General features: G+C 37.0%; 3 protein-coding genes and 1 non-coding gene across 5 annotated transcripts; 3 read left to right on the forward strand and 1 right to left on the reverse strand.

Annotated features, from left to right (window-relative positions):
- The first annotated feature begins 1,317 nt into the window (after positions 1–1,317).
- LOC118029512 (uncharacterized) lies at positions 1,318–12,198 on the forward strand. Its single transcript, XM_073412300.1, has 16 exons — positions 1,318–1,713; positions 1,777–1,957; positions 3,169–3,449; positions 3,564–4,210; positions 4,256–4,609; positions 4,642–4,993; positions 6,994–7,103; positions 7,901–7,998; positions 8,183–8,347; positions 8,653–8,761; positions 9,675–10,215; positions 10,441–10,538; positions 10,654–10,899; positions 10,986–11,100; positions 11,212–11,425; positions 11,517–12,198. The coding sequence occupies exons 1-16, from the start codon at positions 1,318–1,320 to the stop codon at positions 12,059–12,061; spliced, it is 4,452 nt and encodes a 1,483-aa protein (XP_073268401.1). The 3' UTR covers positions 12,062–12,198.
- LOC118029520 (small nucleolar RNA Z247) lies at positions 1,384–1,522 on the forward strand. Its single transcript, XR_004684176.1, has one exon. It is a non-coding gene; the product is annotated as a small nucleolar RNA Z247 (small nucleolar RNA).
- Positions 12,199–18,223: 6,025 nt separating the features above from the next.
- LOC118029455 (uncharacterized) lies at positions 18,224–19,803 on the forward strand. Of its 2 annotated transcripts, none has more exons than XM_035033349.2 (2): positions 18,224–18,381; positions 19,025–19,803. In XM_035033349.2, the coding sequence occupies exon 2, from the start codon at positions 19,042–19,044 to the stop codon at positions 19,705–19,707; it is 666 nt and encodes a 221-aa protein (XP_034889240.1). In that variant the 5' UTR covers positions 18,224–18,381; positions 19,025–19,041; the 3' UTR covers positions 19,708–19,803. The 2 variants fall into 2 exon arrangements, with proteins under 2 accessions (XP_034889240.1, XP_034889241.1); XM_035033350.2 differs by having other exon boundaries at positions 18,237–18,381; positions 19,022–19,803.
- A 1,085-nt stretch (positions 19,804–20,888) lies between these two features.
- LOC118029454 (protein DNA-DAMAGE INDUCIBLE 1-like) lies at positions 20,889–26,529 on the reverse strand. The gene is given in 17 exon segments (XM_035033348.2): positions 20,889–21,154; positions 21,339–21,364; positions 21,589–21,646; positions 22,085–22,140; positions 22,143–22,154; positions 22,293–22,362; positions 22,464–22,556; positions 23,251–23,344; positions 23,649–23,710; positions 23,968–24,012; positions 24,097–24,159; positions 24,529–24,594; positions 24,761–24,877; positions 25,136–25,244; positions 25,548–25,678; positions 26,044–26,076; positions 26,151–26,529. Coding segments are annotated over 17 exon segments (1,230 nt in total). The 5' UTR covers positions 26,217–26,529; the 3' UTR covers positions 20,889–21,025.
- Positions 26,530–26,611: the final 82 nt, after the last annotated feature.

Below are 26,611 nucleotides of genomic sequence, written 5' to 3' on the forward strand. Positions count from 1 at the left end.
AAAGCTCTGATATCAAGTTTGTCATGATTCGATTCTTGAATCCATGACCATCACATGAGTAAGATTCCTTTTCAAGTATCAATATATATATATATTATATATATATATATATATATATATATGCGAACTTAAATTTACATACGCACTTATCATTTAAATAACTCAATCAGAGTTTAACGCAACACTAATAACAAAATTAACTTCATAATATAATTTGATTATCTTAATATAAGAGTTAAATACATATTTTTGTAATTATAAAGCACTAATTAGACATAAAAAAAAAATATCAATTACAACAAAAAAAACAAGTTTTAAATTTCCAACAAAAATGACTTATTAACAAGTTATAAGCCTTTAAAAAATATTTCGAATGGAAGTTGTTAACACAGCTTGTTATTTGGTAAATAGAAATCCATCAGCAACTATCAATTATAAAACTCAAGAAGAGTTATGGTCCAGAGAGTATTTTGTTGTTCTACGCGTGCTCCTATGAATGATGGTAAGTTTAAGCTAGTGGCAGGGAAGTGCATGTTTCTATGGCTATGGTGCATTGATGAAAAATCACCCAATGTAGAAGAACAAGTCAAAGAGAAAGAGCATGCTGCAACAACCACCAAATCTGCAGGAACGTAGCTATCCAATATTCAAAGTTTGAAATTAAAGAAGATTGTATCGCAATTGTATCTGCTGTTTAAAATTCAAACTATCAGATATACATGCATATATGTAGGAGATCAGTTAGTATTATCACTTATTTAAACCCTCTCTACATGCAAACAAAGCAAAAAGAAATATACAAGGAAGTCTTGAAGTTCTATATGGTATCAGAGCCTTTACAAAGACAAACGTCTTCCTTTCTCTAAATTCTAAATGGCATCTTCATCATCCTCAAACTCCACTACTCCTGCAACTGTCCCTACCCTTTTCCAATCTCCCATTCACTATTACTGTTAAGTTACACTCATCCAACTATCCTGTGTGTGGAAAGCTCAAGCTGTGCCATATTTTCGTGGCCATGATCTTTATGGCTATCTTGATGGCACAATCTCTATTCCACCAAAGGAAATCAACATCTTTGATTCTACCACAGGTATAAATCAAACACTTCCTAATCCTCTCTATCACCAGTGGCTTCGTCAGGATTCCTTAATCCTAGCCACCATCAACTCTTCCCTAACTAAGGATGTACTCACTCAAGTCATGTCCTACACCTCACGTGAGGTATGGCTTGCACTTGAAAATAATTTCTCCTCTCTTTCTCGTGCTAAAGTAATGCAGATTCGAACTCAATTAGCAAACGCTAAGAAAGGCACCATGACAGCTAATGAATTTTTCCTCTCTATCAAACGCATGGCTGATGAGTTTGCCCTTGCTGGACAACCTCTCCCAAATGATGATATGATCACTTATATTCTTGCTGGCCTTGGCCAGGAGTATGATTCCCTGGCCTCCACCATTTCCTCACGGCTTGATCCTGTCAGCTTGGAAGAACTCTTTTCTTTGCTTCTTATATGTGAATCCCGGATTAATCATAATAATCAACCACTTCTTGCTTCTGCCAATCTGGTAACCACCTCACCTCAGCAATTCCATCGCCAACCTGGCACCGTTTCACACTCCAATCGTTATCGGGGTAACTATCGTGGCCGTGGCCATGGAGGCCGTTCTCACTTTCATGATTCCAACCAATCATCATCTCTTATATGTCAGGTATGCCTCAAACCAGGTCACAGTGCTCGCAAATGCTATCATCGCTTTGATTTATCTTATCAGGCTCAACCTCATTCCAAGAATCAGCCACAAGCTCTCCTTGCTGCACACTATCTTCAACCAGATAGAGAATGGCATCCTGACACAGGGGCCACTCATCATCTCACCAATGATGTAAACAATATTCAGATTTCTCAAGATAACCATGATACACAAGACCATGTTCAGGTGGCTAATGGTGCAGGTCTGAAAATTGTGCGCAGTGGCACTTCTACATTATCTTCTCCATCTAAATCTTTTACTCTTAATCAAATTCTGCTTGTTCCTGATATTCAAAAAAAATTATTATATGTTCACCATTTTTGTCTAGACAATAACGTTTTCTTTGAGTTTCATACCTCTTTCTTCATTGTGAAGGACTACTCAGGGAATATTATACATCGCGGCCCCCTTAGTAATGGACTATACAGCTTCCTTAGCTCATCTTCAGCCGCAAGCTTTTTCCAGTGTTCATGTGTCTTCCCACATCTGGCATCGTCGCCTTGGACATGCGTCATTTCCTGTTATTCATAAAGCTATTTCTCTACCAATTCCAAATAAAAATCATCCTGTCTGTTCTGATTGTCAGCTGGCCAAGAGCCATGCTATGCCCTTTATCAAAATGCATGTTGTTGTTTCACAGCCTTTAGAATTAATATATTCAGATGTTTGGGGGCCAGCCTCTACATTATCAACCTCTGGTACACGCTATTATATCATTTTTTTTTTGGATGAATGCTTACTAAATTTGTATGGCTTTTTCCCTTAAAACTCAAATCTGACGCATATCAAACCTTTCTCAGCTTCCAAACTACTGTTGAACGCCAGTTTGACAACAAAATAAAGCTTTTCAAAGTGACTGGGGGGGAGAATACCGTAGCTTAAATAGATATCTACACAATCAAGGCATCAACCATCGTATAACTTGTCCCTATACCCATCAACAAGCTGGTGCCATTGAAAGACGTCATAGACAAATCATTGAAATTGGCCTACCTTTGCTTGCTCACTCCAAACTGCCTCAAATGTTCTGGGAAGATGCATTCTTAACCGCAACCTTTATTATAAATAGACTTCCAACTCCCATCTTAAATCATAAATCTCCATATGAAATGGTTCATCATCAAAAACCTGATTATAATTTTTTACGCACCCGTGGTTGTGCATGCTGGCCCTATTTACATCCATATAATCATCACAAACTTGAATTTCGATCCAAAACCTGCATTTTTATTGGGTATAGTATTGGTCATCGAGGTTACAAATGTCTAGATGTGTCCACAGGTAAAATTTTTGTTTCCTGTCATGTTGTCTTTGATGAAAATCTCTTCCCATACACTGCACCAAATTCTCTTGGTCCTTCATCACCACAAACTTCTGTTACTCTACCATCCAATCTCAATTTATATTCTGCAGGTTCCTCTTTTTCTACAGGTGCCACTCCTCAATCTACTGCATCAAGCACTCTACATGTGGCTTCTCCATCTATTCCTCAATCTGATCATGGTGTTCATTTGATCTCTCTAGCAATCACTTCCAATGAGCCTCCACATACTAATTCCCCACCCCACATTCCTTTACCCTCTGCCTTTGCTCTGCCCATGCAAAATTTGCACCCAATGACTACAAGAAGCAAAAACAACATCCATAAACCGAAGTTGCCACCTGATTTCCACGTCAAATATCCCATTCCTAAAGCCCTTCTAACTACAATCCAAACACCAGAAACATAACCAACTTGTTAAATAGAGGTTGTTAAATTTCCACACTGGCGCACAGCTATAACCACAGAGTTTGATGCCTTACTATAGAATGGAACTTGGAATTTAGTTCCCAAACCATCTACTACTAATCTAGTTGGATGTAAATGGGTATACCGGATCAAAAGGAAAGCTAATGGTGATATTGACAGATTTAAGGCAAGACTTGTAGCCAAAGGGTTCCATCAACAAGAAGGTGTTGATTTCAGCGAGACTTTTAGTCCTGTGGTAAAGCCAACCACAGTGAGATTGGTTCTCTCTTTAGCTGTTTCACATGGCTGGTCTCTTCGCCAGATTGATATTCAAAATGCTTTTTTACATGGTCACCTGCATGAAGATTTTTACATGGCTCAACCTCCCGGTTTTGCTCACTCTCAGTTTCCAAATCATGTTTGCAAGCTGGAAAAATCTCTCTATGGTCTTCGTCAAGCACCACTAGCATGGTTTTCACGTTTGACAGATAAGCTCAAATCTATTGGTTTTCTTGGAAGTCAAGCTGGTCACTCTCTTTTTGTTTATCATCACAATTCCATTCTTATTTACTTTTTGATTTATGTTGATGACATAATCATAACTGGCAGTGATATTGGTTCCATCAACCAAGTGATCACATTATTGCAGGGTGACTTTGCAGTCAAGGATATGGGAGAACTAAGCTTCTTTCTTAACATTGAAGCTATTCGCACTGATGATGGTCTGTATCTATCACAATGATGTTATATTCTAGACCTGTTAATGCGCAGCAAAATGGACAAAGCCAAGCCGTGTCTTACTCCAATGTCAACCTCACTGCCATTATCAAAATTTGCTGGTATTACTTTCCATGATCCTTCTCTATACCAAAGTATCGTTGGAGGGCTTCAATATCTTTCATTTACTCGGCTCGACATTGCATTTGCAATTCATAAAGTTAGCAAATTTATGCATAACCCTATGGAAATGAACTGGGCAGCCGTCAAACGCATATTGCGTTATTTGAAGCACATCATCTCTCATTCTTTACTCATACAGCCGACTGCCAATGTTACTTTACAAACATTTAGTGATGCATATTGGGCTTCTGATCCTGATGATAGACGTTCTGTTGTGCCTATTGTGTATATTTGGGTAATAATCTCATTTCATGAAGCTGCAAGCAACAACAAACTGTTGCTCGCAGCAGTACAAAATCCGAATACAAAGCACTTGCCAATGCAGCAGCAGAGCTTCAATGGATTAAGTCAGTACTCACTGATCTTGGTATTCCATCTGAGCATTCCCCTATTCTATGGTACGACAACATAGGGGCTACTTACTTAACAAGTAACCCTATATTTCATGCTTGCACAAAGCATATTGAAATCGATTTTCATTATGTTCGTGACCAAGTTCTGCATGGGCAACTTATTGTTCGCTTCATTTCCTCTAAACATCAGTATGCAGATGCTCTCACAAAACCGCTTCCGTCTGTCAGATTTCATACTTTGCGAGACAATCTCAAGGTTCGGTCCCTGCCCTTTCGATTGCAGGGGCGTGTAGAAGAACAAGTCAAAGAGAAAGAGCATGCTGCAACAACCACCAAATCTGCAGGAACGTAGCTATCCAATATTCAAAGTTTGAAATCAAAGAAGATTGTATCTGCAATTGTATCTGCTGTTTAAAATTCAAACCATCGAATATACATGCACATATGTAAGAGATCAGTTAGTATTATCACTTATTTAAACCCTCTCTACATGCAAACAAAGCAATAAGAAATATACAACGAAGTCTTGAAGTTCTATACCCAAGAACATTATTAGAGGGATATAAATTTTAATGAGTCTGCGATGCTTAAAGATATCGATGTTGTTAAAGATCATGGTGTCTGTAAGAACATGGAGCTTTGAGTGGAAGCTTTAAAAAAACATGAAATCGATGTCCTGGTTCAGCAAGAAGATGAAGAGGCGCGGCGTTTCTAGGAAAGGAAATCAAATAACCTGGGACACAAAACAGAGGAACATCAAATAACCTCATAAATATGGCTACGCAGACATGGTTGCTTCTGCGCTTAGTGTGGCTAAGAACAACGTGGATTTAGCACCAATCACATATTATAAGATGTTAGGGTTTTTAGGTGGTTTTTTCCCTTCAATCTAAGCTCTAGAAAAAAAAAACTAGAAAAACACAATAATATTAAATAGACAAAAAAAAACTAGGAAAATTATTCCTTAAAAAATAATATAGAATAGAAAAATAAAAACAGAAAAAACATAAATTAACTTAAAAAATATATTTGTTTCCTGAAAAACTTCATGCATAAAAAACACAACTTTAAAAGATGAATTTCAATGGAAAAAAATTGGATGAAAGAAAAAAAAAATCATTGTTAAAACCTATAATGCATTTACTCACAGCGAGCATATATAGTGAATTCAACTCAACTGTGAAAACCCATTCTCCTTTAATTTTAAAAATTATATAAATTAATTCTGATAACACTAAAGGAAATAAATAATTTTACCTCCCATCACTCCAATCTTACAAAAAAATATATTCATTGTAATCAATAATCAGTAACCCAAACCACTTGAAAATAAATAATTCTTTGATAAATAATTTAGATATCAATCAAGTATAATAAGCAATGGTAGGCAGGTTATTAGCAATTCAAATCACCTGAAAATAAATTTATATATCATGTCATATATGTCAAATACGATTCACAAAGTATTTAGAAACACGATTAAAATTATATTTTTAAAAAAATATAAGTAAAAAATATTTTAAACCATAATTACTATCACATTTCCATATACTTTTCAAATCTTTTTTACTAGTGACATTAGAACACATTCTTGTCTTGATACATTCAAATGAATAAATCACCCTAATGGAAATAAATAATTTTACCATTTTTTTTATTTATGTGGGTCAAAAAATAAGATGTATAAAGCATATAAATAAAATAAATCCAATCAAATACAGCCATGTCACAACTGTAGCAATCCTTAAAGAGAAGCATAAAATCAAAATCATTCAGATTTTGGTTACAAAATGAATGTTTTCCCTTCATGTCCATAATAATCAAATTAAAAATATTTTTTGTGCTTCTAAAACTAATCAATCAAATACAGAGTATAAAAACAGAGGAAAAGCAGAGACCCTTTACACTTCTCATAATTTATTCATTCTCAAGCAATGAGGCTTTCAATTATCAGCTCTCCATTAGTTCTTTCATTCTTTATTTTCTCTCTTTTACAGCCAATAACTTTTGCCATAAAAAAGGTGAGCAACCATGTTTTGCTTCTCTCTTTTTTTAACATTTCATTCCTCTACCTTTGATCCTTGAAAATGGTGTGCTTCTTTTACGTCTGCATGAACTTTCAATGATTTTTTGTACTAGAAATCATTATGGGTTTTGGAAAAAATCTTTGAATTTTTAATTTTCATTTTGCCTACTAAAGTTCCATAAAGATATATATTGATCAATGGAGTTAAAATTACAATTTTTCCCACGCAGTCTTATGTGGTGTATTTGGGATCACATTCACATGGTTTGGAGCCTACTCAAGCCGATATTGACCGAGTCACAGATTCTCATTATGAATTGCTGGGATTATTCACTGAAAGGTTTATATATTTTTTTAAGTTTTTTTTTCTTTTTAACTGTGTCTTAAATTGGCTCATTAGTTGCAATTCTTACTTGACAGCAAAGAGAAGGCAAAGGAGAAAATCTTTTACTCTTACACTAACAGTATAAATGGTTTTGCCGCGGTCCCCGAAGAGGAAGAGGCATCAGCACTTGCCAGTAAGAATTTTAAGTCATACATTCTTGTATTTCATTGTCAAATAACTGATCAATCAATAGCAGAAGAGAAGACAAATCCTTCAACCCTGTTTCCTCTGTTTTTCCCCATGTTTGGTTGTAATATTGACATTCCAGGATACTTGTCTCTGCTAATGGTTTCTTAATCTTTTTTTCATCAATGCAGAACACCCAGACGTGGTATCAGTTTTCTTGAACAAAGCAAGGAAACTGCACACAACACATTCATGGAGCTTTCTTGGATTAGAGAAAGATGGGGTGGTTCCTCCGTCCTCACTTTGGAAGAAAGCTAGATACGGTGAAGATGTGATCATTGGTAACCTCGACACTGGTGACTACTAAATCTTTGTCATTGGTAAGAAACTAATCTCAGTCATTTGGGTAGTTAAAATGATTGAAACCTGATCATTTGCATGAGTTTTTGTCATGGTTTATCCACTGCAAGAAAGAATTTGATGTTTGAAATTTGAAACTTGTTAGCAGTCTTATGATCTTTTGTTCCCCTCTCTTTGGAGTTTTGGACATTTGGAATATGCAAAAGTGATAGGGTCAGTAGCAAAATAAAGATCGACTATCCGTACTAGCTTTGAAACTATGACAGCAAAGAGAAGGCAAAGGAGAAAATCTTTTACTCTTACACTAACAGCATAAATGGTTTTGCCGCGGTCCTTGAAGAGGAAGAGGCATCAGCACTTGCCAGTAAGAATTTCAAGTCATACATTCTTGTATTTCATTGTCAAATAACTGATCAATCAATAGCAGAAGAGAAGACAAATCCTTCAACCCTGTTTCCTCTGTTTTTCCCCATGTTTGGTTGTAATATTGACAATTCAGGATACTTGTCTCTGCTAATGGTTTCTTAATCTTTTTTTCATCAATGCAGAACACCCAGACGTGGTATCAGTTTTCCTGAACAAAGCAAGGAAACTGCACACAACAAATTCATGGAGCTTTCTTGGATTAGAGAAAGATGGGGTGGTTCCTCCGTCCTCACTTTGGAAGAAAGCTAGATACGGTGAAGATGCGATCATTGGTAACCTCGACACTGGTGAGTACTAAATCTTTGTCATTAGTAAGAAACTAATATCAGTCATTTGGGTAGTTAAAATGATTGAAACCTGATCATTTGCATGAGTTTTTGTCATGGTTTATCCACTGCAAGAAAGAATCTGATGTTTTGAAATTTGAAACTTGTTAGCAGTCTTATGATCTTTTGTTCCCCTCTCTTTGGAGTTTTGGACATTTAGAATATGCAAAAGTGGTAGGGTCAGTAGCAAAATAAAGATCGACTATCCGTACTAGCTTTGCCAATTGCAATACAATGTGTTGCCATTTTAAATGGAACTGTGCTAGGTGTTTGGCCGGAATCGAAGAGCTTTAGTGATGAGGGACTGGGTCCAGTTCCATCAAAGTGGAGAGGAATCTGTCAGAATGCAACCAAAGAAGGTGTTCCTTGCAACAGGTCCATGTCCTCCTCCACTTGCAATCGATTTTCTGTTACAATATTTGGCGTAGTCCAGGGTAGTATTGCCTTATCAGATTAAAGTTTTCTTGCTTTTCTTTCTAAGAGTTGACATGATCCTGCTCAAGTGATTACTGATTAGTTCCATCAAATCTTCATCTTCCTGTTGTCATTATTGTTAATTCAGCTTGATCATGGTTAGTACTGCAAGTTAACTTTACATGCATTATTTTATTTAGATACTCATTTCTCTATTTGTTGAAACTCTTGTTTCCAATCTATCTGATATGTTTCTGACATCTGCATTAACATGGATATGCACATGACCCTGTTGTCTGTCGACGCACCGAATCCACGTAGGATAACTTAGTTTGCAGTTTTCTTTCTTTCTTTCTTTCTACCCTGGTTATCACGATGTGAAGTCTTTCACGACTTAGTTGCATCCTTGTTTACATGTCCTGTTTGGTGCGTGTTTGAAAAGTGTGTTTGTCTGGAAAAAAACATCAAATTAATTTATTTATTTTTAGTGTTTTCTGGGTTGATGTCAAAAAAATTAAAAAAATATATTTAAGTATAGTGGGGGATACTGCTTTGTATTGCAAGTAATTACTGATAGTTATGTGCATGGATTCGAATTTGAGAGTTTTTATTCCTGTAAAAATATGATTTCTGTCATGAAGTTGAGATTGGCTTTGTATCTCAGTAGAAGTCACCGTGGCAAACTAAGCTCTCAATAGTCCGTCAGTGCTAACTTGCAAACACAATGCTATCATGCTTTCGTGCATTTTTAGTGGTTAGGGCTCAAATGATACTCGAGATTTGACCAGGGCCTGGCCTTGCATTCTCCCGTATGGCATGCAAAACTTCACCTTTTTCCTTACTATCTTGTCTCCTATGGCTTCCGAAAAAGTAGGAAGCTGATTGGAGCCAGGTACTTTAACAAGGGTTATGGTTCGATTGTTGGCCATCTCAACTCCAGCTTTCAAACTGCACGCGATATTGAGGGCCATGGAACTCATACCCTATCAACAGCAGCAGGTAATTTTGTTCCAGGAGCTAATGTCTTTGGTAATGGCAAGGGAACTGCCAAGGGCGGATCACCTCGTGCCCGTGTAGCAGCTTACAAGGTATGCTGGCCAGCTGTAGGTGTGAATGAGGGTGGGTGCTATGAAGCAGACATCTTGGCCGGCTTCGATGTTGCCATAAGCGATGGCGTTGACGTGCTCTCAGTTTCCCTGGGTGGGGCTATCGATGAATACTCGGATGATGCTATTGCAATCGGTTCTTTCCATGCTTTCAAGAAGGGTATTACTGTGGTTGCCTCTGCTGGCAATTCAGGACCAGGACCAGGATCGGTATCAAATGTGGCACCTTGGCTGATAACAGTTGGTGCCAGCACACTTGATCGTGCCTTCACAATCTACGTTGCACTTGGAAACAGGAAGCACCTCAAGGTTATTTTCTTTTTCCCTCTAGAAATTATAGTTTTGGAGGGTAATCAACAGGGAACTCGAGGAGAGAGCTTCTTTGGCTAATCTCTCTGTTCTTTTAACAGCCCTTCATGATGGATTTCTTACTAGTTCAGTACTAGCTAGGATCGTCTTTCACAATATTGAATTACCTTGTGGTTTACACAAGTTGAGTTTTTCTCTAACTAATCATCTTGTTGTCTTTGCTAGGGAGTAAGTCTTTCACAAAAAAGCTTGCCTGCTAGAAAATTCTATCCATTGATCAGTGGTGCACGGGCAAAGGCTTCTAATCAATCTGAAGAAGATGCGTAAGTATCACCTCAACTCTGTGGATGCTCGAAATATTTCGATACTAAACTTGTGAATCCCTAAGCTTTTTGCTATAGCATTGCCCTAAGTTGGTAATTGCAAGAAATCTTGCAGCAACCTTTGCAAACCTGGAACACTTGATTCCGAAAAGGTTAAAGGGAAGATATTGGTATGCCTTCGAGGGGTAAATCCAAGAGTAGAAAAGGGACATGTAGCTCTTCTTGCTAGGGCTGTTGGGATGATTTTGGCTAATGATGAAGAATCTGGCAATGGCATTCTTGCCGACGCTCATGTACTTCCTGCTGCACACATCATCTCTACAGATGGTCAAGCTGTCTTTTCCTACCTCAATTCTACCAAGTAAGTTCATATCAACTTAACCAAGAAATCTCTTTGAGCTTGACAAACCCGGTATTTTAGCCGGATCGTATCTGCATGTAAATCAGGGACCCTTGGGCATATATCACCAATGTAAGGACAGAATTGGGAACAAAGCCAGCTCCATTTATGGCTTCTTTCTCATCCAGGGGGCCTAATATCCTTGAAGAATCAATCCTCAAGGTTTGTTTTAGCAGTTCTTCGTTGTTATTTTTCTCGGTCAATCTGTCTGTGCTATCGTTGGCCTTGCATTATACAGTGATGAATGAACATGACTTGGTCTATCCATTTCAGCCTGATATCACTGCTCCCGGTGTCAGTGTAATTGCTGCTTTCACTCTAGCAACAGGACCAACTGATGCAGCTTACGATAAGCGAAGGATTCCCTTCAACACTGAATCTGGAACTTCAATGTCATGCCCTCATGTTTCTGGAATTGTTGGCCTTCTAAAATCACTCCATCCAGATTGGAGTCCTGCCGCTATCAGATCGGCTATCATGACAACTGGTAAAGAACAGTTTTCCTTCTCTTTTTCTTTAGAGCTAGAAAATACGTTTTGTACATTGATCATTGTCTTACTAATCGATTTCATCCGCAGCAACAACAAGAAATAACAATGGGGATCCAATATTGGATTCGTCCAACACCAGGGCAACTCCATTTGCATACGGTGCAGGACATGTGCAGCCAAACCGTGCAGCAGATCCTGGTCTAGTTTATGATCTCACTGTTAATGATTTCTTGAACTATTTATGCAGCCGAGGCTATACTGCAAAAGACCTGAAATTATTCACAGATAAGCCATACACTTGTCCAGAGTCATTCAGTTTGACAGACTTCAACTATCCTTCAATCTCAGCTATTAATCTTAATGACACCATAACAGTTACTCGAAGAGTTAAAAATGTCGGTTCTCCTGGCAAATACTATATCCATGTCAGGGAACCAACCGGAGTGTTAGTTTCGGTTACGCCTGCCACCTTAGAGTTTAAGAAACTGGGTGAGGAGAAGACATTTAAGGTTACATTCAAACTTGCCCCAAAATGGAAGCTTAAAGATTATACATTTGGGGTATTGTCATGGTCCGATGGTAAGCACTTCGTCAGGAGTCCTCTGGTGGTGAGGCCTTACTGGAGTCATTGAAACAGCGGGTCCATTCAAGCTGATTTCTGTTCAGAGCCCCTGTTATCCGTGTAGAATCCTGATAGATCAATTCTTTGGATAATGATGCTTATTTTTTTCCCTGAAAGAAAAGATGTCTCAATGCAATCACATTTCTACTTCCTAATAGCAAGAGTTTATACTCAAACAAGATCTTTCACTCTTGTTTTTGTTTTTGATTTTTTTTTTTTTATTCCTCTTCACAAAATCAAAAACCAATATGCTTGATGCTCACCCTTTGTGAGGTTGCACTAGAAGATTCATAAACCCTCATCATGAAAGAATGTATATCAAAGGAAACAATTGCAATGAATTCATAATGTCACAAAGTATGGTTGGGACCTTTTCCTAGCTCATCATCTAAGAATTCAACACCAGCATTTCTCAAACTCCAAAATATTGAAACCTAAGGCTTAACCTATGATCATGACGAAAACCCCACCTATCTTACCACCTGACCTAAGAGAATCGCATTCTAAGTTTCTAACCAAATAAAACTTCAAACATTTTCTCTTCTTTAGCTTTTAGATAACAGACCAATTCCTTTCTTTATCTAGTTATTCTATGTATCTGGAAACTGTCAGCTTTGTGTTTATTGTTACGTTGGTTTTGATTGTTATGACCATAACTAATCTAAACCTGAAAACGATAGATAAAATGTTGAGAATTTCAAATTTGGCGCTTGAATCACTCTTGTTCCATCAAAGGTAGGAATTCTCCAAAAATATAGAAGTACAAATTGATTGACCTCTAAAAATAGTAAAAAGAAAACAGAGCTTAAGGACAACGGAGATCACAATGTTTTTTCCTTTTGTTCTTTATCTTCTTTTCTTCTCTCTCTTGCAGACTTCTAATTATGCTCCACTAAAGGCAAGGCTCGTCGACCTTTTCGTTGGTTTGTGTGTGATTGTTGTTGATGTAAAGTTGGCTATGGAGTTGATGGTTTTTCTTTCATTCAGTCTTGCATAGTTTACATGGTGAGAGTCTCCATCTGGTTCCTTGCCATCACAATTTGATGTTCAAAAATTGACAGTGTTACTGTTAGACAATTGACATTTTTAACTCTAGTGTTTCATGTTGTTTAATCAAGTATTATTTGTTTTCTTTCCTTTCATTTCTGTTTTGATTTTGTTAAAGTAAATCCCTTGTTTTTCTGATGTTGTTGCTGAGATTAGTGGCAGCATATTCTCCACTACAGTTAGTGGCTAGTGACAGCATATTATCCACTACAGTTAGTGGCTGATAACTAGGGATGTTTGTTAAGCTTTCTCATGTATTTAAAGACATGCAGTTAATGAAATACTCACTGAGACATTTTATCAAACACCTTGTGTGTAATTCATGTTCTTCAATACCAGCATTGTTGTTCTTGATTGTGCATCCCTTCACCTGCACAAAACACAGCAACACAATTCTTAACAGTGGTATCAGAGCATCTCAGATCTTACAGGACCAAAACACCTTTTTTTTCAAAATCTCAAAAATGACATCCAACAACTTACTTTTAAACTCCCCCATTATATTTACTGGTGAAAACTACCATATTTGGTCAGTGAAGATGCAAGCTTTTCTTGAAGCTTATGATCTTTGGGAAATTGTTTCCGAAGACAAACCAGTAGCTCCCTTACCAACAAATCCCACTATGGCTCAAATCAAGTTCAGCAGTGAGGAAAAGGCAAAGAAATCCAAGGCGAAATCAATCATCCAAAATGCTGTGGCAGAAAGCATTTTCTACAGAATTATGGCATGTAATTCAGCCAAAGAGGCTTGGAACAAACTAAAAGAAGAATACCAAGGCAGTGACAGAACAAGGCAAATGCAAGTGCTGAATTTGAAGAGAGATTTTGAGGCACTTAACATGCAAGAAGATGAAACAATCTCTAAGTATTCTGATCGAATTTCACTAATTATCAACAACATCAGATTACTTGGAGAAGACTTTCCTGACAGTAGGATTGTGGAGAAGGTTCTTGTGACTCTTCCTGAGAGGTTTGAATCCAAAATCTCCTCTCTAGAAGAATCAAAGGACCTCAGTAAAATCTCATTAGGTGAACTAATGAGTGCTCTTCAAGCACAGGAGCAACGAAGAACAATCAGGCAAGACAGATTGACTGAAGGAGCCTTTTATGTGCAAAAACAACAAGCTGGAAAAGGAAAGAAGTTGCCTAATCTGAGATTCAAAGGCAGAAATGAAGGGGGCAGCACTAGTGAAGCTTCAAAACAAAAGAAGTTTCCTCCTTGCACTCACTGCAAAAGAAACACACATTCAGAAAAATATTGTTGGTGGAGGCCAGATGCAATTTGTGGAAATTGCAAGCAATCAGGGCACATCACAAAGGTCTGCAAGTTCAAAAAATCAGATCCAAAACCTCAACAAGCTCACCTAGCAGATGAAGTTGATACACAGGAGGAGCAATTCTTTGCTGTCACTTGTTTCTCAACAAATGATCCAGCTGATACTTGGCTTATTGATAGTGGATGCACACATCATTTGTGCAATGATGCTGGAATGTTCAAAACCCTTGATGAATCTTACAAATCCAGAGTAAAGGTTGGCAATGGAGAATTTCTGGAGGTCAAAGGCAGAGGGTTAGTAAATGTTCAAACAAGTTCAGGTATCAAAATCATTCCTGATGTGTTATTTATACCTGAAATCAGTCAAAATTTGTTGAGTGTTGGACAAATGATGGAGAAAAACTATTCTCTTCAGTTTAAGGATCATAAATGCATTATCTTTGATCCTTTTGGAGAACAAATGTTCTGTGTAAAGATGAAAAACAGAAGCTTTGTTGTTGACTGGGATAAAGTATCCAATCATGCATATGTGAGTGCTACTCAGGATGTTTCAAATCTTTGGCATAAAAGATTTGGACATTTCAATCAAAAGGGCTTGTCAATTTTGAAACAAAAAGAAATGGTTGCAGCATTGCCCACATTGAATGGTGAGATTCAATTGTGTGAAACATGTCAACTTGGCAAGCAATCAAGGCCACCATTTCCTAAAAGGCAAGCATGGAGAGCCAGCCAAAAACTTCAGCTCATCCACACTGACGTGTGTGGACCTATGAAGACAGCCTCATTATGTGGTAACAAGTATTTCATTCTCTTTATTGATGATTATACTAGGATGTGTTGGGTGTATTTCATCAAATTTAAGAGTGAAGTATTTACAATCTTTCAAACATTCAAAGCTTTAGTTGAGAATCAAAGTGACATGCTAATTAAATGCTTAAGATCTGACAATGGTACTGAATATACTTCAAATCAGTTTCTTGAGTTTTGCAACAGCAGAGGCATTGTGCACCAGTACACTACACCATACACACCACAACAAAATGGTGTATGTGAGAGGAAGAACAGGACAGTAATGGAGATGGCTAGATGTCTCTTACTTGAAAAGAAAATGCCAAACAAATTATGGGCAGAGGCAGTCAATACCTCTGTTTACTTGCTGAACCGACTTCCAACCAAAGCACTGGAGGACAAGACACCATACGAAGGCTGGAATGGTGTTAAACCTGCTGTAGATCATCTTCGAATCTTTGGCAGCATATGCTATTATCATATAGCTGAGCCAAAGAGGAGCAAACTTGACAACAAAGCTCAAAAGGGAGTTCTTGTGGGTTATGGAATAACAACCAAAGGATACAGAATTCTTTGCTTACAAACAGAGAAGGTAATTCTCAGCAGAGATGTGAAGGTTGATGAAGCAATCACATGGGATTGGGAACATCAGAAAAATATGATTTCTGATCAACCATTCACCATTCAGCCCCAGCCAGTAGCTGATGAATCAGTGGATGATTTTCCAGTTAGAGGCACAAGATCATTGGAAGATATTCACCTAAGATGCAACATGGCAATCCTAGAACCAACCAGCTATACTGAAGCTCAAGAATTTCCAGCATGGAGGAGAGCAATGGAGGCAGAAATGGAAATGATCAACAAAAATGCAACATGGCAGCTGATTGAAAGGCCTAAGCATCGCAAGGTGATAGGTGTAAGATGGGTTTTCAAAACAAAACTCAATTCAGATGGGTCAGTATGCAAACACAAGGCTAGATTGGTGGTAAAGGGCTATGCTCAACAATATGGTGTGGACTACCTAGAGACCTTTGCTCCAGTAGCAAGGTATGATACTATTAGACTTCTCATTACACTTGCAGCACATAACTCTTGGCAGATTCACCAACTTGATGTCAAGTCTGCCTTCTTGAATGGATTTCTTGCTGAAGAAATCTTTGTAGAGCAACCCGATGGGTATGCTGTTAAAGATAAAGAAGATCATGTGTATCTACTTAAGAAGGCCTTGTATGGGTTGAAATAAGCTCCCCGAGCTTGGTATGACAGAATGGACACACATCTGCTTCAACTTGGGTTCAGCAGAAGCCAAAATGAAGCAACTTTGTATGTGAAAATCATGTGGTAACCATTTTCTAATTGTATCTATTTACGTAGATGATATGCTTATCACAGGAAGTGAACTTGGAATGATCCAAGAGTTCAAAGATGAAAATGAAGAAGATGTTTGAGATGTCTGACCTTGGAATGATGAATTACTTCCTTGGAATGGAAGTGATGCAATCCAGCAATGGCATTTTTACATGCCAAAAGAAGTATGCTTCAGACATCCTAAAAAGATTCAAAATGGAGGATTGTAAACCAGTAGGGACTCCTATGACAACAAGTATCAAGCTTAGCAAGGATGATGAATCTGAAAAAGTGGATGAAAGTTTGTATAGAGGCTTAATTGGCAGCCTTCAATATCTTACAGCAAGTAGACCTGACATATTATTTGCTGTGAGTATTCTTTCAAGGTTCATGCATTCTCCAAGGGAGACTCATTTCATTGCAGCAAAAAGGATACTTAGATACATCAAAGGTACCATTGATCTTGGTATTTTCTGTCCAAAATCATCAGAAGGGGCTGTGGAACTAAAAGGCTATACTGACAGTGACTGGGGAGGCTGTGTTGATGATTCAAGAAGCACTTCAGGGTATTTATTCTCACTCAATTCAGGTGTCTTCACCTGGAGTTCAAAGAAGCAAGAGACAACAGCTCAATCCACTGCAGAAGCAGAGTACATTGCTGCTGCCGCTGCTGTCAACCAAGCAATTTGGTTGAGAAAAATGTTAAAGGATTTGGGACATGAACAGGTTGAAGCTACTAAAATCATGTGTGATAACAGTTCTGCAGTATCAATTTCAAAGAATCCAGTCTTTCATGGACGTACAAAGCATATCAAAATCAAGTTTCATTTTATTAGAGAAGTTCAACAATCTAATGAAGTGATGCTGATTCATTGTTCTTCCGAAGAACAACTTGCAAATATATTTACCAAACCACTACCTAAAGAGAGATTTGAGACATTAAGACAAATGATTGGAATTTGTCGTCAAAATGTCAAGGAGGAGTGTTAGACAATTGACATTTTTAACTCTAGTGTTTCATGTTGTTTAATCAAGTATTGTTTGTTTTCTTTCCTTTCATTTCTGTTTTGATTTTGTTAAAGTAAATCCCTTGTTTTTCTGATGTTGTTGCTGAGATTAGTGGCAGCATATTCTCCACTACAGTTAGTGGCTAGTGACAGCATATTATCCACTACAGTTAGTGGCTGATAACTAGGGATGTTTGTTAAGCTTTCTCATGTATTTAAAGACATGCAGTTAATGAAATACTCACTGAGACATTTTATCAAACACCTTGTGTGTAATTCGTGTTCTTCAATACCAGCATTATTGTTCTTGATTGTGCATCCCTTCACCTGCACAAAACACAGCAACACAATTCTTAACAGTTACACTTTGATCTGCTAGGATCACTCTTGGAAAGGTTTGCATTATCGAAAAGTTATGGAAATTCTCTGGTTTTGAACTACACCTTATTCATTAGTGCTATATTTCTTATGCAGAAAAGAGCAGGTCGAGGATCAAACGATTTACACTAAAAGTTTCAAATATTAAAAAGTTCAAGTAAAATACGTTCCCGACAGACATGATTCGTTAAATTCAATACGAATTTTAATACACAATATTACTACAATTTGATCCAAATTGAAAATTAGTTTGGACTTAGGCCTAAATTAGGTCCAAGCCCATTTCGAAAAAAAATACAATGCAGGTTGTTTATTAGCAAACAAACCAGTGAGCTTTCGACACGTGGTGGGGGTCTTTTCAACATACAAAAACCATAATATTGAACCCTCGGAGAAAGTTTCAAGCTTTGCAGCCACAAACAGAGGGAAAAGGGTTGCAAGGAGACTGAGTTTAAATTCACCAACCCAATCTCGAATAGATAGAAGGTAAACTCTCTTCTTCTGGTTTTTCCGTGATGTTTTTTAAATGGGATTTTCTTTAAAAAAAAACTGAGGAGTTTGGATTTTTCTTATGCTTTTTATCAGTATGATTGATGGGAAAAATCTGAACTTTCTATGGAATTGAAAGATTTGTTTGGCTGGTGTGATATCTTAAATGTGTTTTGAGGTTTTTTATGTTCATTGTTTCTATTCTTCTGGTTGATGATTGTTTATGTTTCTTTACCAGTCAGTCTGGTTGATGGGAAAAGTCTAAAATTTCTATGGAAAGATGAAAACTTTTTTTGAGGGATTTGTTTGTCCGATTCCTATCTTAGATTTTTTAGGTTTTTTCTGTTAATTGGTTCTATTTTTATTTTATTTTCTTGTGGTATAAATGAAAATTTGAGTATTGTTATCTGATTTAATGGTTAATACTAGTACATCCCTTGTGTATTGTTTCTGTTTCTTCAAGATTCTGTCTGAAATTGTTTTGTATCTAATATCTCAAGTTTTGATGTTCTGTGAATTCAATGTTTTTGTCCATGTGAATGGTACAAATTGTGGTGTTAGAGCAAATTGAATGGTTTTGTTTATGCTTATTGACTTTGTTTCCTAAAATCAAATTTTTATGTATTTTATTTTGAAGCAGGATTAGGTGCAGTCAGAATGCAGTCCAGCAAAGACCCTGCATCAATGGAAGTTGAAACCCGTGAACACAAGTCTTCGGGAGCTTTGCCTGCAAAGCCAAAGTTTGAGCCTTTGAAGGCTCATGAGATGTCTGATGGTCGAGTTCAATTTAGAAAAGTCTCGGTTCCACCACATCGGTATTCACCTCTGAAGAAAGCATGGATGGAAATCTACACTCCAATATATGAGCAAATGAAGGTTGATGTCCGTATGAACCTCAAAGCTAGGAAGGTTGAGTTGAAAACTAGATCAGACACGCCTGATGTTAGCAACCTGCAAAAGTGTGCTGACTTCGTGCATGCTTTTATGCTAGGTTTTGATGTGATTGATGCCATTGCTCTTTTGCGTTTGGACGAGCTGTATGTTGAATCTTTTGAAATCAAAGATGTTAAAACTCTTCGAGGTGAGCATTTGTCCCGGGCCATTGGGAGACTGTCTGGTAAAGGTGGCAAAACAAAGTTTGCCATTGAGAACGCTACCAAGACAAGGATTGTGATTGCTGACACCAAGATTCACATATTAGGATCTTTTCAAAATATCAAAGTTGCAAGGGATTCTCTTTGCAGCCTCATTTTAGGGTCTCCTGCTGGAAAGGTATACTCAAAACTTAGACAAGTTACAGCTAGATTGGCTGAGAGATTCTGATCATATTTGTTTGTGTTGCTTGGCGAATTGAGATTACATGTTATTTTTGTAATGCTGAGTGCCAGAGTGTAATTTGGCATGAAATTTTTGTGTGGAGATGCTGTATCGCTGTCAAAAAAACATTCACTATAAGGGAATTAATTTCTCACTTGTACTTGCTAATTGATTTAACTTGTCCGCCTTGCTGGTTTGCAATTGAATTTTTTGACCTTGTGCATATGACAATGGCGTATTTGCTTACTGTTGGCATAATGCGCTGTTCAATTTAATCAGCTTCATGGTGCGTACTGCTCCATGCTCATATGGCATCTCTTAAAAACATAAATCACCAAGTATTGATGCCTGGTTACCCTGGTGTTCTTTGATCAGCAATTTTGCTCCTACTTGGAATAGCCTGAGAAATTGAATTCAGGCAACTGCATGATAGCTTATGTGTATCTAACAGGGCCATGTTGTCAACTGAAAGGCACCATGGCCATGGTAATAGTGAGTATGCATGATAGTGAATTTTTGCTTCTATATTAGGTAACTCGTTGTGAAACGTGGAAACGGAAAAACTTCATGCAAATCACCCGATTCCTGTTGTTTTTGTTAAGCCAAGACATTGTGTTTGGGATAGAGGTGAGGTTTGGTTTTCTCTTTTTAATGGGACTCGAATAAAAACAAGAAAACTTGTTTTTGGTGGAAGCTTTTTGTGCGGGTTGTACATAAAAAAAACTACTACAGTTCACCTTCTTCTATCCCAAACACCCTTATTACAACCTGTTAGCTACCAATTAAAACAACTTCGGTGTAAATAATTTCACTTAGAATGCTCGGCAAGAAAGAAATTCAACTTGAAGGATGCACAATGTGACTTCTCATTCTGGTAAGTTAAGGATATCCAGAAACTGAAAACGACCAGTTCTTATTGTGAAGTGATCTTTTGGTCATCTCTACCGTTGGAGTAAGATGTTAAAAAATAGCCCTTCAGTCGTTTGCCCTAATCCTACCAAGGTTGCGCAAACCCGCATTAGATTTCTACTAAGAAACCTATCAGAAGAACATTCTTCTGGGGCTGATGTAAACGGGCGGCAATTGCCAGGGTTGAAGAAAATACAAGTTTCGAAAATCGAAAACCAAGTGAATCAAACTGAATTCAGGGACATCTGACAAGTCTACTACCCATTTGAATTGCAAGGTTGTATGAAGGTATAAGATTGTTGTTCGAATGGATGGGTTTGGCACAGTTTCTTCAATTTGTAAAGTCATTGGATGACTAAAATGAATATTATTCCCCACAATGAATAATATTGTTGAAAGAATGAATAATTGTTATTCAGCCGCCAAAAAGAAACCCAGCAGCCTGTTCTTCATTTCCATCAAATAATTTAAGAGCTTGTATAACTGCCTCTCTTCCAAACCCTAGCTCAACAAGCTTTGCAACTTTGGCTTCAAAGTCAGGTCCCTGGCAGCAAAATATGTGAGAAAACTATTATTGACATTCAAATTGGCTGATAGAGTGAATATGTTACGATTGATGAAGTGACATGTTTAACAAATTGCGGGGTTCAAGTTGAGAATATTGAAGGAAACCAACTGTTGAAGTAAAGCTTAGACTAAATTTCCCAAGGGAAGAAAAAAGATGATACCTGTGTCAAACTGCTGCGTGCAACCCCTGTGGAACACAAGAAGAAAGAAAAGATTTAGATACCATCTGGGAATCAAATTCATGGACCACCTTGGTATTTTAAAACAGGATCTATAATGATTAAAACGCAGCTATTTACAATGGCATAATTTATGAACCCACATCTACCTAGATTACATATGATCGAAACCAGTATATTGAAAATAAAAGCAGAATGCTAGACAATATTATATATCCTATCACGAACTAACCAGACGATTGACCCATGGCTGGTGGATCATTCTTCTTCTCAGCTTTTCCTGAAGTCACCTGAAAACATCAAGAGGATCAATGCCAAAACTTTAGCTTTCACATTAGCAGCAACTATCAGCATCAATTCATAAAATCATATGTTTTATGTTTGGGATGACCAAATAATATTCTAAGGCTTTTTCTTCTGTAAAGCTCCAAGATATTGCTTGAAAAACAAGAATTCAATGTTAACTCTTAAGTGTTTCTCTTCTGTAAAGCCCATAGCAAAATACATCAATACCTTAAAGAACTTCAGTTAACTATAACAATAATATCCTTAGATACAAGTATAGTGTCCGTTTCAGAAACCATCCAAAATTGAAGTGCACAATAGGCTCAAACAGTGGGGGATTTCTTTAGTGTTTGAAAACAGTTCATAAAATCACAGATTAAGTAGCACATATCATTAACAAGGATCTGTTTCAGTAATAGTGTATAACTGAAGATAAGACTTACTGGGTTTCCTGAGCTGGATGCTTCTTTTGAATACCTCTCTTCATCAAGAAAACGAGTGGAATGTCCTTTTCTAAAACAGCAACACTTTAATTTATCAAATGAAAAAAGACTTGAATGCTTTCCCAGATTACCAAAAGAAATCAAGCATTTCATAGAAATACAGTCATCATTACAGATAACAAGCAAATGCAGAAGATGAAAGATCAACCTTGTAAAAATGGGACAGAAACTTCACCACCACCCACTCTCAGAACATTCTCCTTTAGATCAATAATACACTGCATGAACAGGTTAAAATCAAAACAAATTCATCCAGACAAACTTTCAACAGTGAAAGGTCCAAATAGCCATCAAATAGAAGTGAAAGTGCTGGTGCTACCTGGTGCTTGCGAAGCATATCAAGCCCAAAGAGGAATTCCATATTAGGAGAATCCAGTACCATGAAGGAACAAGGATAAAATATATTCCCAATCTAGATAAACAAACAGAAGAAAACAAAGAAATTAGCATCAGCTTTAAGCACAATGTGTTGAGAGTAACAGCAATACACAGTAAACAAGAGAAAGTACAAGAAACATTCTTCGGTTAAACAGAGGGGCACAAGACATGGTGATATAAGGAAAAATGGGAGTGTAAAGAGATTAAGAAAAAAAAAAAAAGCTTCATTCACATCAAGGCACGCATGCTCAATAATCTAAAACAATTTTAAAGACAGTACAATTTTTTTGTAGAAAACTAATGGAGAGCATGGAGAAAGAAGTGACAGAGGTCAATTACTGAAATCAAAATAAAAATCCCAAAGAAGAGAGCATAAAGGGTGCAAATTGGTCAAGTAACCATGTACACACAAGCAGCCGGTATTAGATTAAGAATTGATAAATAGCTCTTTCTCACTCATTCTCTTAGAAAATGATAAAGGACATTTGTTTTGCCTGTGCAAGACAAGTGTTGAAACAGCCATATACAGAGGCAAGTGCCTGAGCAAATACACATACATTTAAGCAAGCATGTAGCAACACTGAATGGCACTTTTAAGCAAGCATGTAGCAACACTGAATGGCACTTTTAAGCAAGCATGTAGCAACACCGAATGGCACTAAGTAAAAATTGCATGTATGACCACACACATGAGACTTTAACCAAGAAATGTTTCCCCATTGATGTACCTTGATTGGAGCTACATGAATACGACCCAATATCTCTGATTGTCCAACTCCATGGGCAATGCCTTTATAACGTTGATCTAGAAGTCTTAACAATCTGAATAGACAAGCCAACGACAAAACAGGTTGTCCTCCATTTTAATATCTAGCAAACATGTGAGCTGTAACATCAACATCACTAAAGAAAAAGTACTGCTTGGAAGCATTAAATTAACATATGTCAATGCTAATGAGAGAGAAATGCAAGCACTAGAAACCAACTTTGTTATTTAAGAGATGAGTTGATAAGAACCAACTTAAAGGAATTGGGTCGGCCTATATCTCATGCTTATAGATCAAACCATATAACCTCAAAAGTTGACCAATAGTAAAATGAACAAATACACAAGAATAGCACATACCCGCATCGCTCAGCACAGCTTTTTGATATTATTGTGGACTGAGCACCACTATCAACGAATGCCTGAAACAAAAAGAAAAATTGGTGTGTCTAAAAGTTTTGATTGAGCATGATCACATCAGCTCAATGCTGGCGAGAGAAAACTGATCAAACTGTGCAGAAAATTTTGGTAATGGTCCTAGTCCCATGATGTGAACTGTTTTGGGGAATAAATGAAAATAACAAGAGAAACAAACCAAAATCATGATTACGTTGAAAGAATACATGGACCGTAGATCAAACAGTGTGTATTGAAAAATATTAAAAAAGACTGTCTCTACCTTTAAAGGGACACCATTAACTTCCATATCAACGTACAGCATAATCTGAAAGGTGAAAGATGAAACTTGACATTTAAAACCAATAATCAAAACTTGATTGTAGAGCACAAGGTTGAAAAGCATATGTACCACTCTGGCAAAAGCTTCAGGGTTGTATTCCAAGGCCGCTGCCCAGTTCTCATCGATTCCTTTCTGCATTTGAAGTTAGCAGGAATGGAAAACATCAAAAAAGACACAAAGGAAAAGGCATCTGGGAAAAAATTGCATGCCCGTGATAATATCGGTAGTGAAAGCCTTTGAGTGGAAACTAGATACAAAAACCTATATTTCTTTATAACAACCCTAAAAGAGAATTATCCTCACAGAAATGAAAGCTGCAGACACCCATAATGTTCTTGCATACCATTAAAAAAAAATGAAAAGGAAAAACCTCATTCTTGACTTCTTATTAGTTGCACAATCACTGTTTCCAGTATGACACAAAAGGATATAGATGTCCAAAAACATTTAATAGGTCGCTGCCTGTTAATCTTTACAATTAAGGAATTAAATAATACTCACCTGACGAATGGCAGCTTCGATTTTCTTCTGCGCCTCTACATCAAAGGGATCTGCTTCAAGGAGGGCCTACAGCACAAACCAGACAGAATATAGGTAAATCAGCTTCTTCAGCCAACATTACAATTAATTTGCAATTGAAAGAACAATATTACATATGGAATGTTTTCTTAAGATAAAAGGGCATGATACAACAGATTAGGTAGTTAACCATCAGTAAAAGCTAAGTACTCACAAACTCCTCTTCTTGTTGACGACGTAATTCAGATCTTTGACGATGGCGTTGCCTTAGAAGGTCCTGGAATTTGTTGAGATCATTTCCAAGAATAACTTGGGCAAGTTCAGGATCAGCCTGTTGAGTTCAATATAAAATCATAGCATCAGACATCGCACTTATCGCACCATAGTAAAAAAGAAAAAGGATTAGGAAACATGCAATGGACACTATAGCAAGCGAACAATGAAACTTCTTTCAACAGAGAACTAACTTATCAGATTGCAGGACTTTTCTCATCTGAACTAAAACATAAAAATCAGAACGAAATTGCACAAGTCTCCTGATTTTGAAGGGTGAGGGAAAAACTGAACAAAAAAAAATCATCCATCTTACCTGTAATAGTTGAGCCATTGTATTAGAATCATTTCGAAGTTGCTGCTGGAAAGCTCCAGGGTTCACAGCAGATCCATCAGGATTGAAGCCCAAATTATTGGAGGGGGCACTGAAACAAATTTGCAATTTTTATAGTTTTGCATGAAAGTTTCAATCCCGAAACAATTCGCACAAATATACTGATGTTAGGATCACCAATGCCCATGTTGAACAAATGGATGCATAACTAAGATGTCAAACTACAGAAACAAACCAAAATTTCAAATTACTTTAGTCAGAAAAGCACTCCATCTGAAAGTCACCAAACAACAAAAAAACCTAACCACTAATCCATAATTCAAGAAAAACAAGACAGCTCAATCTGAACGAGCAAATTTAAAGGTAAAATAATCAGAGATAAAACTGCATATACCTAAGAGCAGCAGCATTAGAGACCATCATGACCAAATCCTCATCCTTAACGCCTAATGCACTCAATTTCTCATTATTTCTCATCTCCCTCCCATTATATAGCAGCTGCTGCTGCTGGAGAGGCACCTGTGTCTACTCTCACACCAAAAACAAAACAAAATCATTACTTCATAAGCAATCCCAAGTTCACACAATTATCACACTTCAATTAAGACTATACAATTCTTAGTCCTGCGTAGAACTAGGGTGAATTGGATTCAAAAAAAGGAAAAGATTGAAACTTTGAGTGCTCTAATAAATAATAACAATGATGATACAGAATTTTTTCAATAATTACACTTCACAAAAGGAACATACAGCAATAAATGAACTCATTATGAACTACTTTGAATTGGGTTTTTCAAAACATGAAAAAAGATAATAAAAAATAAAAAAATAAAATTCCGGCAACCCAATTTCCTTAACAATTCAAATAAGACAAAAAAGCGATCTTTCACCTCAACTTCAAGTAAAGCTTTCACATTCTCAACCTGCAATCAAAATTACACAAATAAATAGCTGTAATGAAAGAAAAAACAAATGGGGTTTAAAGATCAATAGTTACAGATTCATGAGGATCAATTTCAAGAGATATGATCTGTTCATCTGCTGTCATTACAGTAATTCTCATCTTTCTTGTTGTTTTTCTTTGAAAAGATAGGATTGGATCACTTTGGTGTGGGTTTTTGAGGTCTCTGTCTTGTTTATACAGGAGTGAGTGTTTGTATTTAAGGTTGCGAGGAAGTTTTGGTATCTTAGACGAGAAGGTGGGTTTGTGTTGACCAGAGTTGAGCTGGGTTTTTGGATAAAGTTTGAGACTTTTCAGCTTTCGGCTTTCAAATTTTCGGTTTTATCATGCCTTGCTTTGCTTGTGACCTGTCAGAGAAGTTAGTTCTTACTGCCAAATATCCCCCTCAGATACTGGGTAATATCTGGTTCCTATTATGATATATAAGAGATGGTGGAGATCGTGTGTTCTTCTTATATTTTTTTTATTTTAAAAGTACAAAAAATTATTTTAAAATT

The sequence above is a fragment of the Populus alba genome, chromosome 11 (assembly GCF_005239225.2).
Source record: "Populus alba chromosome 11, ASM523922v2, whole genome shotgun sequence".
Taxonomy (NCBI): Eukaryota; Viridiplantae; Streptophyta; class Magnoliopsida; order Malpighiales; family Salicaceae; genus Populus; species Populus alba.